Below are 20,055 nucleotides of genomic sequence, written 5' to 3'. Positions count from 1 at the left end.
GAATAGGTGTTGGATTTTGTCAAATGCTTTCTCTGAATCTATCGATATGATATAATCATGTGCTTTTTCTTCTTTAGCCTGTTAATGTGATGGATTATATTCTTTTTTGAATGCTGAACCAGCCTTACATACCTGGGATAAATCCCACTAGGTTGTAGTGTATAATTCTTTTTATATGTTGCTGAATATTATTTACTAATGTTTTTTGGGGAATTTTAGCATCTATGTTCGTAAGAGATATTGGTCTGTAGTTTTATTGAAATGTCTTTGTATGGTTTTATTATCACGGTGATGCTGGCTCATGGAATTAGTTAGGAAATATTCCCTCTGTTTCTATCTTCTAGAAGAGATTATAAAGAATTGACATAATTTCTTTCTTTCTTTTTTTTTTTTTTTTTTTTTTTTTGAGCCGGAGTCTCGCTTTCTTGCCCGGGCCGGAGTGCAGTGGCGCGATCTCTGCTCACTGTAAGCTCCGCCTCCCGGGTTCACGCCATTCTCCTGCCTCAGCGTCCCGAGTAGCTGGGACCACAGGCACCCGCCACCACGCCCGGCTAATTTTTTGTATTTTTAGAAGAGACGGGGTTTCACCGTGTTAGCCAGGATGGTCTCAATCTCCTGACCTCGTGATCCGCCTGCCTTGGCCTCCCAAAGTGCTGGGATTACGGGCGTGAGCCACGGTGCCCGGCCTATAATTTCTTTCTTAATGTTAGGTAGAACTAACTCACCAGTGAACCCAGTTGAGTTTTGTGCTTTCTGCTTTGGAAGGTGTTAATTATTGATCAGAATTACATTTTTTAAGAACATTAATTGGTCACCTTCTAAAAATGACTAGAAACCAAATCATTTTCTTGAAAACTAAGTAAAAAGAAAAGAATGAAGCATTTATTCTGCCTTTCCCATATGAACTGTACCTATGGGTAATTGAACAGTAGATGTGGGAGTTGTCTCCTTATGAAATAATATAAAGTGAAATAAATAAAATAATAAAATAAAATAATATAACGTCACTATATGGGGAACAAGTGCTTCGGGCAATGGGAAACTAAGGTCCTCGTAGACTAGGAAACAACTATAAATTCTGAATATAATAATATAAAAAGTAGCTACTTTAAAGCACTGCTGAGTGAACAGAGGCTGACAGATTCTGGTGGGAAATCCATGGTAGGAGGAAAGGAGTAATATGTATTGGGTTCCTGTTTCAGTGAATTTATCCAAAAGCCAGACACATTCAGCTTTATTCATAATAGCAAAATACTGGAAACAACCCAAATGTGCATCAGCTGTTGAATGGATTAACAAATTGTTCTAAGTCTACATGATGAAATACCACTTAGTAATGAAACAAGGAAGAAACTACCAATCCACGTAGAAACAGAGGTGAATCTCAAAAGCACTATGCAATGTGAAAGAGGCCAGACACAAAAGACCATATATCATATGAATCCATTTAACTGAAATTTTAGAAAAGGCAAAACTATAGTGATAAAAAGGAAATCAGTGGTTTTCAGGAGATAGTAGATGAGCTCAAGAGGAGATTGACTACAAAGAAACATATGAGAACTTTTGGGGGTAATGGAAACGTTCTATATCATCATTGTGACAGTTTCTTCACTATATGTATTTATCAAAACTCATCAAATATCACATTTAAAATTAGTAAATTTTATCATATATAAATCATACTTCAAGAAAACTGATTTAAAAACAGAGCAAAATCCAGACATTATGTACCTCCTGCTAAAGAAGCTCAAAATCACCTACACTCTTGCCAAAGTTATTGGATATGAGTCTGGTAAAGGCTTTGGATCCAGCCGCCAATTTGAAGGAAAGACGGAGAACAAATTACTGTAAACTTCTCCAGGAGTATGAAATCAACAAGATCCAGATTATGGAAAGTCTGCAGATTAAATGGCAAAGACTTTTCAACAGACACTTTAAAAATGGAAGGAGAAAACAAACAAGTTAGTCTGCAGTGTCTAAGGATTAGCACTTAAGTGATAACACAAAACAATGCAAGGAAGTGATTGTTATAAAAGTCAAGATAGTGGTTACTTAGGAAGGGAAAGAGAACTCTTATTGGAATGGGCCACAGGAAAAGTCTTCTAGAGTGGCAGGAAAGTCCTATTTCTTGACCTGCATTGCCTTTATAAACCCGTTCCTCTTATAAATAATTCATTAAGCTAGGGATTTTCCAAGTGTGGTCCCAGTTATGCAGCATCAGCATCATCCAACAACGTGTTAGAAATGCAGATTTTTAGATCTCAGCCCAGGTCTACTGTTACGGAATCAGAAACTCTCAGGATGGGCCCAACAAGCTTTTTTTGAGAATCCTTCCAGATTATGCCTGTAGTCCCAGCTACTCAGGAGGCCGAGGCAGGAGGATCACATGAGCCCAGGAGTTAAAGGTTGCAGTGAGTTATGATCATGCCACTGCACTCCAGCCTGAGTCACACAGCAAGACCTCATCTCTTGAAAAAAAAATGTTAAAACACATTTTTAAAGGTGCAGAGTAGTATGTTTTTCAGAAAGGCGACAAGGAACTTCTGTTATATATGCATAATATATGTGTTACATATTATATGTACTATATACATATATTATACATACATGACACATGTATAATAATGTATACATTTTGTATATTTATATAATGAAAGTGTAAAATGGCATTAATCTCTAGCATTGATTAACTCAGGAACGTGTTATTAAAAGGAAGAATTTAACTTCTTCAAATTCTTTTGTAGAGAATTTAACTTTTTAAAATTCTTTTGTATTGCTGACATTAATTTAAGTTACATATGCTCTTGTAACTTAAAATAATTATAAAGTTCAAAAGATGAAGAACACAAAAAGTGAGACTTTCACTTAAGCATTTTAAAAATTGTGTCTCCCAGAACACTAGTATTCCACAATATGTTCATTGGTGTTCTAATTAAAATGTTTAGTAGTCAAATAAAGGTATTCAGTTGGTGCAAAAGGAATTGCGGTTTTTTCCATTAAAAGTGACGGCAACATGGCACATGTATACATATGTAACTAACCTGCACATTGTGCACATGTACCCTAAAACTTAAAGTATAATAAAAAGTGACAGCAAAACCAGCAATAATTTTTGCACCAATCCAATATAAAGAACATCATACAACTTCAAAATGCAAATTTGTATTTTAAATGTTGTTAGAAATTTCACGTTTAACTTCACCCAGTGTTTCCCAACTTCTTTTTAAAGAATGAATGCTTTCTTCACAATCCTATTACCATCTAGCAGCCATGGTGTTGGAGCCAGCTTGTACAGCTTGTGAGATCTGCCTATGCACAATTCCTCCCAACTTTGTGTTCAGTGACATCAGGTTGGTAGCCTAAGATCAGCCATAGTGGGACTATTTACACTATGGAAATCAGCAATCACTACAAATCCAGACCACCTACCCTCCAGTGACAACTGTGAAATATTTTCCAGCACACCACAGTTTAGCAGACTCAGCATTTACATAGGACATGGAGAAATTCTGCTTTAGATTACTTCCTTTAGCTGGAATCTAGTGGCCCTTACTAACTTTAAATTTATTATATTTCTAATACATAATGCATGAGCAAGGCAAGATTTTATTAATCTCAGCATACGAAAATGTATTCATAAAGATTTTTCAAACCACTAAAAAGAAGGTTGAGGAAGAGTAGAAGTTGAGAGAGTAAAAGAGGTTTAGAGGTACCTCTTATTAACGTTGCTGTACAAGCATAGAAATCTGAGGGGAGAATGAAGTATTTATAGTACATTCAATGCAACAGGAAGAGACAATTGTGGTAATTTTCCATTGATGTGATGCTGCTTTTCTTGGGTGGTATGAAGTTCTAATCATTTTTGTCTCCAGCCACAATTACCTCTATCACAGCATGTAGAAATAGCTCCAGATCCCCCCAGGATAGTGTATGAAAGTAGGTCTGGATTTGTATATTTTTGGCTGAAATGACCAATGTTCTAAAGAATGTTGTCACATCCGCGTGGAACCAGTAAGCACCTCCTGTCAGACTAGTCTGAAATACGCTTCCAGTAAGCGCCATCCTTACTGGCAAGTACGTCATTCCCTTATCCTCTCTCAGCTACTTTCACGCAGACTTCTCAAGATTAAAACTTAGTACATCAGCAGAAGAGTGGGACAAGGGCCAGTGGTTGAAGATTTTTGAACAGGTGGTGGCAAGCAAAAGTGTGACAATAGCATCAATAAAGCTCATCTTTATAATGGAAAATTTATTATGACAAAAACTGAAAGAGGCAAATGTTATATAACCAAAGTCCCACCCTTGCCAAGCTTGGGTTGCTGGCAGCAGCCCACCTTACACAGAATTAGAACACACCACACAGATAAATTATGTTACACGCATCTATGAGAGCAAAGTGGGAATCCCAGCAATGAGAAAACAAACCCAGTTGCTCAGTAACACAGATGCCATGTGCCGTACAGTAACTTTGAGCCCAACCCTTGAAGCAAGACTCCAATTCCTCATCCATGGAGTCACGCATACCAGAATTACAGGCTTGCATGCCATAGGCTTCTGAGTGAAAGAGGAAACCCTGATGGTGAATTGTGCTGTGGGCTTTCCTCACACATGGTGGTAGAAACAGCATGAGCTCAACTAGAATTCTCACTGCAATGGGACTGTTCCAGGAATGATACAGGGCCTTTTGCCAATTACTAATGCATGGTAAATCACAGTGAAAATAGATACAAAGTATGTTAATATGTTGATAATGGCATTCACATGATCATATTTACATAATTTTAATTTATAAGAACTATAACATATTTATATTTATTCTGGGGAAATTAAGTAGTACACACACAGAAAGCGGGGAGGAGGAGGAGGAGAAAGACAGAGAGAGAAAAACCGTGTAGATGAATGAGTATTACAAAGAGTCAAACCTGCTTCTAGGCATTTCCTCCACTGTCAAAACATCTCCAAACATCTTGGACTTGCAAAACCATCATTTGTTATTCTGGATGTCTCCCCAGGCTGACAAGTGAGCTTCGAACATCTTTCCAGGCTTCTGTGAGAAGCATATAGCATTCTTACCTGATAATGAGACCTATGGGAATTGAAGATTTTCTAAGGAGTTCTTAGGCCTTATTTTACCTTCTTGATTACTGTCATTTGCGTCCAAAGTTTAACTCTTTATCTGACTGTTAAAAACATAGCTATCCACCCCTCAATTCCAAATGAAAGGGAATATTATAATCTTGGTGATATTTTGCCTTCATCATAATAGCTTCATTTATTGTGCACTGTTTTCAGTTACTTTATTTTATGTATTTCTTACAATAACCCTGTGGAGTAGGTAGATTATACATAAGGATACTTACATCTAGAAAAATTAAAGAACTTGCCTAGAAATGTAAAGCAAGAGATACAGCTAAGATTTTAACTTTCTTCCTAAAAAGCTGTTAAGTGTTCCCACTTCAATATTCTCCTTCCATGTAGCACCAAACATTCACTGTTCCTCTTAATTCTTGCTTCTTCAATTTCTTGAGTCAGTCATAGGCACTATAGTCCAAACATTCTTGTGAAAATCGAGAACAGGAAAATAAGTCTCCTAGTTTGTTTCCTATCAGGTATTCCTGTTGAGAGTGAGCCCAGTGAAAAAGTTCTGAACTGCCTCTCAGATTCCCTTCTGACAATGCAGTTTCAAGGAAGAAGGCCATTGCCGCGTTGTAATTGAGACGAGCTGACTTTTGTGCTTTCTCTGTGAGATCTGCCCCTGGCACTCACATTTCCTGGCCCTTAACTTGATGAATGTTGGCACAGCACAGTGACTATTGCTTGCAGGAGGCTTAATGAATAATTGCATTCTGATTGACTTCTAGACCAGACAAAATGCTGAATATATTCTGTTTCAATACCCAGCGGCTCTTCCATTAACATCCAGGTGAGTTTTACATGTAGACCAAAGTCCCTAATAAACTTAATGTTAGATTCAGTCACAAAACTACAAACCGTCCAATGTGACTTGCAGCATGTGGAGACATCAAGGTCATAGGTGCAAATCTGTAATGACAGGTTTATTTTATGTGCCTTTAGTAACCTAATGAAAACAAAATTATTATTAATTTTTCTTGGTAACTATAATTTTATTTCATTAAGTTAGCTTTTTTGTAACATGTTACTGCTAGGAATAAAATGTTTCTATATCTAGCTTAGGTTGACACGATGGTAATACCATAGGGATACCAAGATCCTAATAAAAACTCAAAGAGAAGGAGGCCCCAGATTGTAGTTCCAAGTATCAGTATGCATAAACAATAAAGGTGGAGTGCTGGAAAGAGCTCAGGATTTCATCCATGTGTCCTTGGACAAGGAAATTTTTCTGACTCTTAGTTTTCCCATATGTAAATTGGGGATAATGTTGTCATCTTCAGAAAATAGTTGCAAAAGCTAAATATGATAATGACTATGAAAATATTTCCTAATTTATACAAATACTAATATTTATTAATACAAAAAAATCTCTCAATTTATTTGGCTGATATTCCAATTTTTCAGTCATACTCAGTTTTCAGGGAGGAAGACAATAGATTAACTTTTTTTTCAGATATTATTTCTTTCATAGCAAAAAACAAAAAGAAAACTTCAGAAAATGTATTTTTCAAAGCATTCTATTCTACACATTTGTTTGGCATTTCTCTCCTTGCTCTTTCTTTTTAAAATTTATTTTTATTATGAGTCATCAATATTTAATGAAAAACTTGGAAAATACACAAAAATGGGCATGAGATATTATCTGTACCACCACCCAAACACAAATACAATTAACATGTAGTCATATTTATTTTAAAGTATTTTCTATACACTTACTAATCAAAAATTGGACTATGCTATTTATTAAACCATGTAATAATCTCTTTTGTAACACTAACATATATTGTTATTTTTCCTTTGCCTTATATCAATAAGGATTGTTCAAGAAATTATTATAGATATTCTCAAACACACTATTTTAGTATATGGCAAAATAACTTATCTAACCATTTTATCTACATTGTTTGTCTATTCAAATAATTCTGCAATCAATGTGCAAATAGAAATCTTTGCACAATCTGTCTCCAAGAGTCAAAAATACTTTGATTAAAAACATGAGCTTTACTACGGCTCTTGAAAGATAAGACCAACTTGTTTTTTATATAAATTGTATTGATTTATATAACTACTAGCCATGAGAGCATCCATCTCAACACGCATTTGTTAACATTGGTTATTATATGTTCAAAAAATTTTTGCTTGATTGATGGAAAAAGGTATCTCATTTTAATTTAATTTTCATTCCAATGATGCTGAAATTAATTATTCATATTTTTAATAACTTATAGGTCTAATTGAGCTAAGTCAGTAGTTAAAATATCTCACAGTAACTAAATTTTCCTAAAACTCCTTTGAATTTCCAAATGCTTTCACCTTCTGTATTAGTGATATTATATTATTCTGAATATGAGGATTTTTTAGTGTTTTTGTCTTCATTACTGTTGCCTAGGTTGGAGTGCAGTGGTGTGATCGTAGCTCACTGCAGCCTTGAGGTCCTCGGCACAAGCGATCCTCCTGCCTCAGCCTCCCAGGTAGCTGGGACTAAACACATGTGCCATAAGGCCCAACTAATTTTTTTTTTTTTTTTTTTGAGATGGAGTTTCGCTTTTGTTGCCCTGGCTGGAGTACAATGGCATGATCTTGGCTCATGGCAACCTCCGCCTCCCAGGTTCAAGCAATTCTCCTGCCTCAGCCTCCTGAGTAGCTGGGATTATAGTCAAGTGCCACCACACCCAGCTAATTTTCTATTTTTAGTAGAGACAGGGTTTCTCCATGTTGGTCAGGCTGGTCTCGAACTCCAGACCTTAGGCGATCTGCCCACTTCAGCCTCCCAAAGTGCTGGAATTACAGGCGTGAGCCACCATGCCTGGCCCCAGCTAATTTTTAAATTTTTCTGTAGAGACGAGATCTTGCTTTGTTGCCCAGGGTAGTCTCAAACCACTGGCCTCAAGCAATCCTCTCACCTTGGCCTCCTAAAGTGCTAGGATTACAGGTGCAAGCTGCTGTTCCCAGCTGATTTTACCTTCTTTTGATTAAAATGACTCTCTTTATAGGACTTAAATTTGCCTTAAATTCTGCTTTATCTAATAGTAATATTAGTTTTTAAAATTTGCATTTGCCTTGTATTTACTTGCCAATATTTCCAAACATATGTGTTTTAGGTGAGGAAACTCAAAGTAGTGTATCTCTGGATTTGTCCTTTCATTGGGGTATTTAACAAATATACATTTGATAGTCTAACTAGTATTTCATCATGCTTCTATCATGCTTTCATATGTATTTTCATATTGTCTTTTAAAAATATTTTCTGGCTGGCTTTTTCCTATCTTTTTTGCCAGAATAGAGGGGTTTACTTGAGGTGGGGGAGGAGTGTGCTTTGGGTTTTTTGCAGGGGTTGGGTTGTTTTTGTTTGTTTTGGGGGGTTTTGATTTTTTGCTACTGTTTATTAGCTTTAGTTTGGAAAGAAGAAACTCCATTTATTTCTTAAGTGACTACTGTAAAGTTTTCCAAATACAGTCTTAATACTACATTAAGCAAGCCAGAAGAGTTAAGGGCAAAGTAATTGTTGTCAGCCACCACTGATGGAAAAGAAAATGCTTGTGTCTTTGCTTTTGAATCCACTCCAATCTCTATACATTAATTTAATTTAGGATATCAACTCTGTATTTTTCATTTGTCAATATTTTAAAAAATAAGTCATTTATTTTAAAGGGAAAGCAAATTTTATAATCCAAGTGGTACTTTAATAATTATGTAGACTAATGTTGGTCTATATAATTTTTACTAATAATTTAAACTAGTGGTCCTTTGCAGCCACTAGTTCCTTTGCCAAGAATTCTGATCCTCAACGCAACTTGTGTTGGTATAACTCAGTATTTAAAAATTTTTATTCAAGTTGTCTGAATAGCATATTTTGAATTTGTGTGTATCAAAGAATGCCTTTCTGTTGCCTTCACACATTGTTAACTTAGCTGGGTATAAAACATTTTCAAAGCTCTGAATTAAAAACAACAAGGAGGAGGAGGAGGAAAAAGGGAAGAGGAGAAGCAGAATTAAAAAAAATATATGTTTTGCTTACTACATTTCAGGTACTCTTCTAAGTACTTTAAATACACTAATTCATTTAATCTAACAAGAACCATATGCAAGTACATTTATTATCTACACTGTTTGTTGATGAAAATGAAGCACAAAGAGCCCTAGGACTTTTCCCAGGCTTACATAACTAATATTCAGCAGAGCTAGGTTTTGAAACCAGGCAGTCTGGCTCTAGTCTCTCCATAATCTTGACCATTAACCTCTTCCTTTATATTCTAGCATTTAATAGTGAAGAAATTAAAAGACAATCAATGTCCTTTGTTGGAAACTCAGTAAACCTAGATTAACTTTTTGTTGTTGCTGTTCTTTGTTTTTCTTGATGTTTAGGAGATGCTGGATTTTTAAGGTATACATAAGGACATGTCTAGGCGTGGTTCTATTTTTATAAAGTTGATCTTTACTTCAATGTACATTCTTGCTCTTGAGGCTGAAATTATCCTTTATTTTAAATTTTAATTTTAATTTTAGATTTAAGGGGTACATGTGCAGGTTTGTTGCAAGAAGATATTTCATGATGCTGAGGTTTGGGCGCCTACTGATCTCATCACCCAAATAGTGAACATGGTACCCACTAGGGAGTTCTTCAGGCCCTGCCCTTCTCCCTCCCTCATTTTGGAATCCCCAGTGTCTGTTGTTCTCAGTCATGTGTATCCAAGATTTAGCTTCCACTTATAAGTGAGAATGTGGGATTTTTGGTTTTCTGTTTCTGCATTAATTCACTTAGGATGATGGCCACCAGTTTGCATCCATGTTGCTGCAAAGGACATGATGAAATCATCCTTCTTTTCAGGTGGTGTTTTCCTTTTTCCTTTGACCACTGCTGTTGATTCATCCTGTTTTCTATTCATAGAAGTCCTATTTTATGTAGGTTAATCTCGTGGATGAGTCATCTATGCCACTCATATTTTTCTCGTCTTAATCTCTGAATTCTGGGTGAGCATATTTAATCTTTCACTAAATCAGTTCAATTTTCACCAGATTCTCTTCTACTATTTAACTCCTCTATTTATGAATTAAACAATGACGTTTTCCATGTGCATGTAATACTTTCACATCATAGATTGTTTTTCTCTTCCATAATGGCTTCCCTCTGCTTTCTCTCTGAGCTTTAACAATTTATTTTCCTAAGTAAGAAGACTTTCCTACTTACTTATCCTGTAGAGAAGAGTGTATGCTCACTTAGTAGTGGCTTATAATCAAATATAAGACTGATAGGAATTTGTATAGGTCCCTGCTTAAAGCTCTCACATTTTCTTTTTCTTTTTTTTTGAGACACAGTCTCACTCTATCGCCCAGGCTGGAGTGCAGTGGCGCGATCTCGGCTCACTGCAAGCTCCACCTCCCAGGTTCACGCCATTCTCCTGCCTCAGCCTCTCCTAGTAGCTGGGACTACAGGTGCCCGCCACCACGCCCGGCTAATTTTTTGTATTTTTTTAGTAGAGATGGGGTTTCACAGTGTTAGCCAGAATGGTCTCGATCTCCTGACCTCGTGATCCGCCCGCCTCGGCCTCCTAAAGTGCTGGGATTACAAGCGTGAGCCACTGCACCCGGCCAAAGCTCTCACATTTTCAAAGACCATAGTTTAAGGCATAGAAAAAAAGAATAAGAGAGAAATTATATTCACGGTAAAATTGCATCATAGGTTCTGAGATTCATAAGTCTAGGGGAATTGTGGAGGGAATTGGAGTCATAGACAGTTATAGCAAAGAACTTCATTTCAGTATTCATATAGAAGCCCTGCTGGAAAAGCAGGCCTTGGCATTACCTGGATCTCTCCAGTGTTGCAGCCCCTGGTATTTGACACGTGTCCCATTTCAGTCACTTCCAACAACTCACTGCTCATTCTACTTGCCACCTTTCTCAGTGGCCAGTTATACAAAATCTTCCTGCAATGTGCTAAGCACTGAGATAATTACTGGAAACATAAGGGGGAACAGGCTTTTCTTACTTTCAAGGGTCTAATGGGGGACACAAACACAAAAACAGTGTGTTCCAACATAATACGGTAATGAATATGATATGTAAATTTTGGATACTATGATGGTTTAAAGAATGGACACATATTATCAGGTCGGAATATCTCACATTTAAATGAAACTATTTCTGCAGAGTTACTAGTTGAACCCACTCTGATTGACTTGATCTTTGAATGTATTGGGACAAATTTATTTGTTGGTTTGACTATGTTAACCACATTAACCAACGATCAGGTTATTTTGTTCTTAATAAAATTTAGCCTTTGTCTTCTCTAAGTCATCTTACACCAAAATAGGCGAACAAACTGTTCTTTTCTTCTTACATCTTTATATATCTCTGTGTTTCAAAAGCTTACCCAAACATTTGCACCCAATCAAGTCAGAAGTACAGATACAGTATCATCAACTTACTCTACTCACACGTCGGTACGTCAATTTGCACGGTGAAACAACCATGATCACCAAACTGTATCAGTTTGTATAGACTATTATAATTCACCTTTAACAAATTATTAAATAAGTTAGACATAAGGTTAAAAAAAGATTGCATCTTTATATACATATATAAAATATAGAAATAAATGTATAATATATTCAATATATAATACACATAAAAATGTATATATTTATACATATAATATTATATGTACATAGCTATATCTATATCTACAGGTATATACCTGTGCATATATGTCAGTGTCAGTTTGAAATCTGACCATTCATTGCTGGGAAGATGTATATAAGTATTTGCATGGGGACTCATTCATTATGAAAACCATGATCCCTACGTGAAAATAAGGCAAACACCAGAAGACAAATCAGAAAGGAAGAGTGAGGATGAAATCTCAAAGGCTTGACAAACCACTGCAATAAGAGATTCTTTTCTTAATTTGCTGATGATCTGTTTCTCTAGATTAACAGTAATCCGATACCATATGTTTAGTTCAACCCCTACAGCTTTTAGTGCATGCCTCTTTTGGAATCAGCCTGCTAGGTCAGCGGCTTCAGCTGCTTTTGGCAGTGTTTTGATTTTTCACAAAAATTGATACAGTAACTCTGAATCTAACTGAGTTTCTTAGATAAACTTTTAAGCTAAGAGCTTTTATCTCTTCAAAAGAATATCAGGCTGCCAAAGAAGCCAACAATATTTATATGTATTTATATTTATCTAGGCATATGATTAGGATGTGTGACAGTTTATAGAGAAATTTGAAAAACTGACAATCTAGATTGATATTTATATTTCCAAGTTAGATTTTTTCAGCATTTTTTATTGATAATATTATTTTGATGTTTGGATTATATTTCAATAACAGTGGGATCCCAAATGCTTAGAAAAATATTATTCTCTTTACATTTTATCATAAATTGAAGCCTTTTTCATAGAGATATTATTGTTTACCTTTTGAGAGTATTAAGGTATCACACACACAAGTACATGAAAGACAAAATTAGTGAAAAAACCAAAGGCCTTAATTTATAACAAATGTACCCTATTTACTTTTAATAAACAAAAGAGTCAATAAAATGAATATGCACATAAACAACTAGAAATGACATTATTTAGAGTTCCCTGGAAGATCGCATATACTCTTAATTTATAGGAAAGTTGATTTCCAGATCTATTTAGATTTTTCTAAGATTTTTTTTTTGCCAGGTGAAGCAGTATCATTCTCTGAAAGGCTTTGAACTTTATAATTTGAGTCTTATGAAAAAGGGAGGAATAACAGCTACAGGCAATGACTTCAGTGTTTTCAATGAACATTTACGTCAACCTTCTGTAAGTGGACTGACTTAGAAAAGCAGATATTCTCTGGGACAATTTTTGCCAACACCTGCAGTTTAAAAATACTGCTTGGAGAAGTCTATTTCTTATATTATCTCTAATAATTCATTGAGGGAAAATGACCTTGTTGTGCAACTCTGTTTGGAACTGTTAATTAAAATTAACGAGTATCTTGCTGTTTTGCACTGGCTTGTTTCTTAGATCAAGCTAGTTTAATCTGGACTGGTCTGACGTCCTGCTTCGACAGGTTTGATACTCTGCCAAGAAGCCAGCAATAGGCTGTGGAAGGCTAAAAATCCGAGCTGCCAAATAGCAGAGTTCTGCAAGTTGAATTTGGGACATGAACAACAGAAAAGAGAACTGCAGCTCAGAAGTAAAGGTGGCAACTGAAGAAAGCTACTCCTTATGTAGCAAAATGATTTCTTATGCTTTTTTTTTGGGGGGGGGGGTGGGGACAGAGTCTTGCTCTGTCACCTAGGCTGGAATGCAGTGGCACGATCTTGGCTCTCTGCAACCTCCGCCTCCCAGGTTCAAGTGATTCTTCTGCCTCAGCCTCCTGAGTAGCTGGGACTACAAGTGCGTGTCACCATGCCCAGCTAAATTTTTGTATTTTTAGTAGAGACAGGTTTCACTGTGTTAGCCAGGATGGTCTTGATCTCATGACCTTGTGATCCACATGCCTCGGCCTCCCAAAGTGCTGGGAATTCAGGCGTGAGCCACCGCGCCCAGCTGATTTCTTATGCTTTTTTCAGTTATCAATTAAGAACTATGCACAGACATTCAGAAAATTTCAGTAACTCCCTAGAATTGGCACTAAAATATGTAGACCCAAGAAATATTGAAATACTCAGTGTTAGAGACCTGCATTAAATCTGATCACTGCTTGCCTATTCTATATATTTAAAATAATAATAATAAACAACTGAATTTGTTTCTTATAAAAACCTCAACTTTTGGTTTTAAGATCAGAGAATATTTCATTTTTAAAATATATTTTTAAGTTATGATTGCTTTAATAACGTTTGGGATTTCCTAAAGACCTACAAATGATATATAAATTACCCTTAGCAGATATGCATATTTCAGTCACACAAAAAGGGAAACTAGAAAACTTAGAGGGGGCCATAACAAGCCTCAGCTATCACTGTTATTTCCAAATCAACACAACTAGTACTCTTCTCCCAGTCAACAACATAACGCAGTATTATTTTGTTGTTATTTATATTATATGAAAACTTGGGAGACAGAAGTATTCATAATTTCCTGACTACTTAGCAATCACACTTTAATAAACATGCCTTCCTTTAATTATAGTGCTTATGTACAGTCCCTCTATGTGACTACTAACTGGTAATAAGGGGACTATTATTATGATACCAGTTTTCCCCAAAAATGATAATAGATTTAATAGAATTTCAATACAAATCCAGCAGGATTGGTTTTTTGGAAATTATCAAGCTGACTCTCAAATGTATATGAAAAGGCAAAGTCATTAAAATAGCAGAATTAATTTTGAAAAAATAAGTCTGCAAACTATTTTGCAATTTGGATGAATAATTCTGTCTTATTTCCAGACTTTCTATAAAGATACAGTAGTTAATATAGTATGACACTGGAGAAATGACTGACATAGATCAATGGAAGAGAATAGAGCCCAGAAATAGACCTACACATATATATGGTCAATTGGTTTTCAGTAATAGTGCAAAAACAATTCGATGGCAAAAAGACAGCCTTTTCGATAAATGATTCTGGAACAATTAGCTTTCCATATTATCAAAATACAGTGTCTTGATCCATACTTTACATACCACAAAAAATTAACTCAACGTGAATTATACACCTACGTGTAAAATTCTAACACTTTTAGAAGAAAATCTTTATGAACTTCAATTAGCCAAAGAGTTCTTCGGTATGACACCAAAAGCACAAACCATAAAAGAAAAAAATAGACCCATTGAACTCCAAAAAATTAAGAACTGCTCTCAAAAGACTAGGAAAAGAATGGAAAGACTAGTCACATACTGGGAGAAATATCTGCAGTACACATATTTGATTTTTTTAAAAATTGTGTGCATAAAAAGTAAAAACACCTCTCAAAAGTTAATTTAAAAAAGCAAAAGTTTCAATAAAACAAATGAGTAGATACTTTACCAAGGAAGATACACAGATCGCAAGTAAACACATAAAAAGACATTCTTTATGTCTTTATAAAGATCATCTATCTTTAAGGAATCACATTAAACCTACAATGAGATCTTACTAGCCACCTATTAGAATGACTAAAAAAAAAAAAAATTCTAAGTGCTGGTAAGAATGTGAGACAAAGCATTAATGGTGAGAATGGAAAATTGCCAAAACAGTTTGGCAATTTCTTATAAATGTAAACACACACTTAAAATAAGACTCCTAGATATTTACCCAAGTGAAATGAAAACTTATATTTACATAAAACCTCAGTAAATGCTTATAATGACTTTCTTTGTAATTACTTAAGACTGGAAACAACCCAAATGTTCCTCAGCTAGGGAATGGAGAAACAAACTGCGGTGCAGCCATACAATGGAATATCACTCGGTAAGTTAAAAGAATGAACTATTGGTACTTAAAACAACTTGGGTGACAATTTATTTTGTAAAGAAAATAAGCCAAACTCAAAAGGCTTATGGTATGATTTTGCTTACGACATTCTTGCAAAGGATGCAAACAAAACAAAACAAAACAAATCTAGCGGTAGTGAGAGGCTGGGAATGGGGAGCGGGTTTTCTGCAAAGGGCCATGAGGGAGTTTGGGGATGCTAGAACTGTTCTCTAGATTGTGGTGGTGGCGGTGGCGGTGGCGGCTATGGTTACACGCCTGTATGTTTGCCAAAGCTTGCAGAATACTACACTACAAAAAAGTAAATGGGGGAAAATATAGTGTTGGAGGAAGCATTACAAAAACATAGAAAGAAGACAGCAGAGTTCAGAGTCATTGAGGAAGAATGAAGTATTATATAGTTGAGCTAAGGATATGGGCAACATGGGCCAGGGTGAGGATCTCGTGTCAGCAATGTGTGATCTGAGACATTTGATATATTTGCGTCCTTGACACAGGGTAAGTTACTTAACCTCTCTAAGTCTCCATATCATCTACAAAATGCAGATATGTAACACTCTTCATGGGTGGCTTTGTGGCTGAAGGAGAAAACATATGTGCTTTGCCCCAGCACAGTGTTGGACACATAATGAGTGCTCAGTGAACAGCAGCTGTAGCAGATGCCTCTATTATGCTGAGTCATAGACTCAGATGCACTGACAGCATCCCATTTCGAGCATGCGCCTCTGACCTCTGCATTCTGCCCCAGGTCCTGGGAGCACTGCTGGCCCAGCTACAAGTGCAGCCCAGAAATGTTGGGGAGGTGAGAGCTCTGAGACAACCTCAACAAATGGTGCAGAGCAGCCAGTGTCTTCTTTTTCAGGAGGAGAAATCTGGAGGTTCTAACCAGATCGAGAACGCTTGCTCACAGTGGCAACCACAATAGTGTACGTATTGTCTTCTTTTTCCCCAGTATCTTACTCCTTACTCCTTCTCTTCAGCTTCCTGAGATCACCCCTCCATTTACCGTCTATCCCAATGACACATTTCAGATTCTATTGTCAAGAGAACCCAAACCAAGACAACTATTAGAAAGTCAGATGCAATGATTTCATGAAATGTCCATTCCTCATGCCCCCTTTTATACATCTTCTTTTCAGTCAGTACTATTTATGTTGTGATTTATACCTTGCTACGTATCTAGATTATCCCATTACTCCACAATTTCATGCAACCATGGAGTACAAAGTTTACAAATGCACTCACCACTTTGCTGCTGTGGCTTTTGTGTCACATCCATGCTCCACTCTGGGCTCTTCTCCCTTTTTGCTACCCAACAAAATAATCTCTGCTTTAAAATAGGCAACACCCCTGTTCTTACATCTCCCATCCCTGCTTCTTCCATTCATGCTAACTTGCCTACTTCCTTCCCATCCACAGTACCATGACATCGCTGAGCTACTCTGTAAAATGTGCTGGGGTGACCCTGGGGTTCCCAGGCACAGACTCACCTTCAACGCTCACAGGGAGCCTTCATTCTCCATACAGAGGAAGAACACAGGGAGCACTCAAGTGAAAAGAGCTGGAAGGAGAAACAGACATAGCAATACCCTGCTCTATCCCGCAGGATTAATGCTTTCAGGTTCTCCAAACATCTCCTTTTGCTATTTCCTCTACCCCTCACTCCCATTCATAGTTGTTTGGAAAACTGCTTGTAGCTATTTGCAAAATCGATTTATACTATCAAAGAAAACTTGACCCCGGACTGTAGAGCAAATAAGCCCCATTGTAACAAGATTTAACAAACACAAAAGCAGTCTTGAAATATTGCTGGATCCTTTAAAATGAAATTATTATCTATATATGGCACTCCACATCTGGTTATGACACCAGGCTGTGCTTTCGATGGTTTTATAGCTTATCCTAGTGCTAGCTAATAGAACTTTCTGTGGTGATGGAGAGTTTCTATATCTGTGCTGGCCACTGAGCATTCGAAATGAGGCTAGGGCCACTGAAGAACTGAACCTTTAACTTCCTTTCATGCTAGTTAATTTAAATTTAAATCGCCACAATTGGCTATTCCCTCCTACCTTATTGCACAGGCTTATAGTTTCGTCACCAATTATCATGGAAATTAAAGGTGTATCTCCTAAGAGTACTCTTTTTCCATTTTGTTTTGTCATTTGGTTGAGATTGGCAAAATAGGATTTTTCTAGGAAACACTAGTACTTGAATGTTACCCACTTTGAGTTTAATTATTAGTATATAAAAATACTTTGATGCTTTTAAGTTTATTAATATCCCAAGAGTCATAAACAAGATATATTTCCTTTTAAAATTGTAAGAATTTAAACAAACAAAAGCTAAAAGCCTCTTGAACAGGAAGCCTTTTCTCAAAAACTGAATGTATAGTTTGACACTAGCCTCTGTGTACTCTGTGGCTTCCTTGGGAAGAGCAGTTTTAAGCAGATTATTAAATAAATCTAGGCCTGTTAGATTATTTTGTTTCTCAAAGTTAGGAATATAAAGAATCCCCAATAGCGTCATGTCCTTTTTCTTTATCTATTGCCCATATCATTATTGACAGCCTAGAGATATAAATGATTACTTTTCCCCAGACAATCTAACTTACTTGAAAACTATCAGAATATAGACAACTGACAAGATCAAGCAACTTATTGTGATCAGTAAAAACATACGGTCTAAAATAAGGTCTTCTCAACCATTCCCCAGTTTGGTATTGGCCAAAGGATATAGAATTTCAGTTAGACCAGAAGATTAAGTTCAAGAGATCTATTGTACAACATTGCAAACATTTTTTTTTTGAGACAGAATTTCACTCTCTTGCCCCGGCTGGAGTGCAGTGGTGTGATCTTGGCTCACTGCAACCTCCGCCTCCTGGGCTCAAGCAATTCTCATACCTCAGCCTCCTGAGTAGGAGGATTACAGGCGTGAGCCACCACACCCAGCTAATTTTTGTATTTTTAGTAGAGATGGGATTTCACCATGTTGGCCAGGCTGGTCTCAAACTCCTGACCTCAGGTGAGCCACCTGCCTCAGCCTCCCAAAGTGCTAAAATGACAGGCATGAGCCACCTCACCCGCTGAAAACATATTTCATAACAATGTATTGTATCCTTGAAAATTGCTAAGAGAGTAGATTTTAAGCATTCTCACCTCAAAAAAGTATGTGAGAAAATGCATGTTATTAATAGCCATTCCACTATATAAGCATATTTCAAAATATGCTGTCCACAACAAATACATACAATTATTATTTGTCAACTTAAGTTAACTAATAAAATGCAAATTCTGTTCCTTCATCTGGACTACAGTCTCCTACTTCTAAGTTTTTGCTCACAGAGAAAAGTGAATGTCTTCTCCTCCCCATGCTAGCCATCCAACCCTTGCCTGTTTTAGGTCCTACCTCAGTTAAACCTTCTCCATGTGGCCCTGTAGGGGTTAAGCCTCTCCTAATCTTCAAGAACTAATATTGTCCACATCACTCATCATTTATTGTTAGTTGACGTGCGTGCGTGTGTGTGTGTGTGTGTGTGTGTGTATCTGTGTGAGAGTATAAGGCTATTTGTAAAGCCCTTGAACAATGCCTAGCACATGGTAAGTGCTCAATAACTGTTAGCTATTATTAGTATTACTATTGCTCCTACTAGTAGTAGCCTAATACACTAGCATAGTGTCTTGAAATTAGTAGGTTTTCAATAAATGTAAACCCTATAAAATAATGTTCATGCGTGGATGCTTTGCAAGGCATTTCATAGACACACAGAAAAAGGTAAGTAAAGGGAGGACTTAACTAATTATTATGAGTTTGAAAAATAGATTTTGCATTAAAATTCCTTTATAAAAGTTTTATCCAGTTTGTGTGTACATCCAAATTATAATATATTTAGTCTCTTCTCAGGGATAACAGCCCTCCTCCTACCCATCTGTCATGTCAGGTTGCACTGAGCAAATGCTAATCTACCTTTTTGATACATCATTTGACAATTTCTGGTTTCAGATATCACACGCAAGGTTGCACATCAGTGAATTAAATTTGAATCCATATTGTCAAGTGCATATTTAGAATAAAATTATGTTGCATCTTTTATATAAACTTAAAAAGTAAAGTTGTACATCAAGTGAGTGTGTGCATATAACTTTAATGCAAAAAATAAAAGCAAGACAAAGGAAGACATTGTCTTATTGGCTACGAAATTACTGAATCGACTCAGTTGATTTATGGAAGAAGGTCTAAGCAGCTTTGGTTGAACTTTTGCAGTACAATTTCTGGATGCCCCTTCCATTAATTCATTAAATAAAATGAGCATTCTTTTCATTCGAATTATCTCAGCTATACATGTTAAATATGCTAAAAGCTAAACACAAGCAATAATATTCCTGTCATGTGTTTCACCTGCCAACTCCTCAGAAATAATTAACCTATACTGAGAGAAGTAATTCTTCACTCAAAATGATTTTTACCACTGCAAAGGAAGCAGCATGCAATAATAATTCATATAACCTAGTATTCATTACCAAAATA

General features: G+C 36.3%; 1 protein-coding gene across 1 annotated transcript in view; it reads left to right on the top strand.

Annotated features, from left to right (window-relative positions):
* The first annotated feature begins 1,783 nt into the window (after positions 1 to 1,783).
* LOC116481234 (argininosuccinate synthase-like) overlaps positions 1,784 to 20,055 on the top strand; it is a 51,145-nt gene continuing 32,873 nt past the window's right edge. The window contains exons 1-3 of the mRNA XM_058437038.1: positions 1,784 to 1,961; positions 3,986 to 4,074; positions 12,805 to 12,927. Of these exons, the coding sequence (XP_058293021.1) occupies positions 1,784 to 1,961; positions 3,986 to 4,074; positions 12,805 to 12,927 (390 nt within the window). The remainder of the gene's footprint in view (positions 1,962 to 3,985; positions 4,075 to 12,804; positions 12,928 to 20,055) is intronic.

This window comes from Hylobates moloch, unplaced genomic scaffold, assembly GCF_009828535.3.
Source record: "Hylobates moloch isolate HMO894 unplaced genomic scaffold, HMol_V3 SCAFFOLD_3, whole genome shotgun sequence".
Taxonomy (NCBI): domain Eukaryota; kingdom Metazoa; phylum Chordata; class Mammalia; order Primates; family Hylobatidae; genus Hylobates; species Hylobates moloch.
The sequence above is the reverse complement of the archived record's forward strand: the minus strand, read 5'-3'. Positions and strand labels throughout refer to the sequence as shown.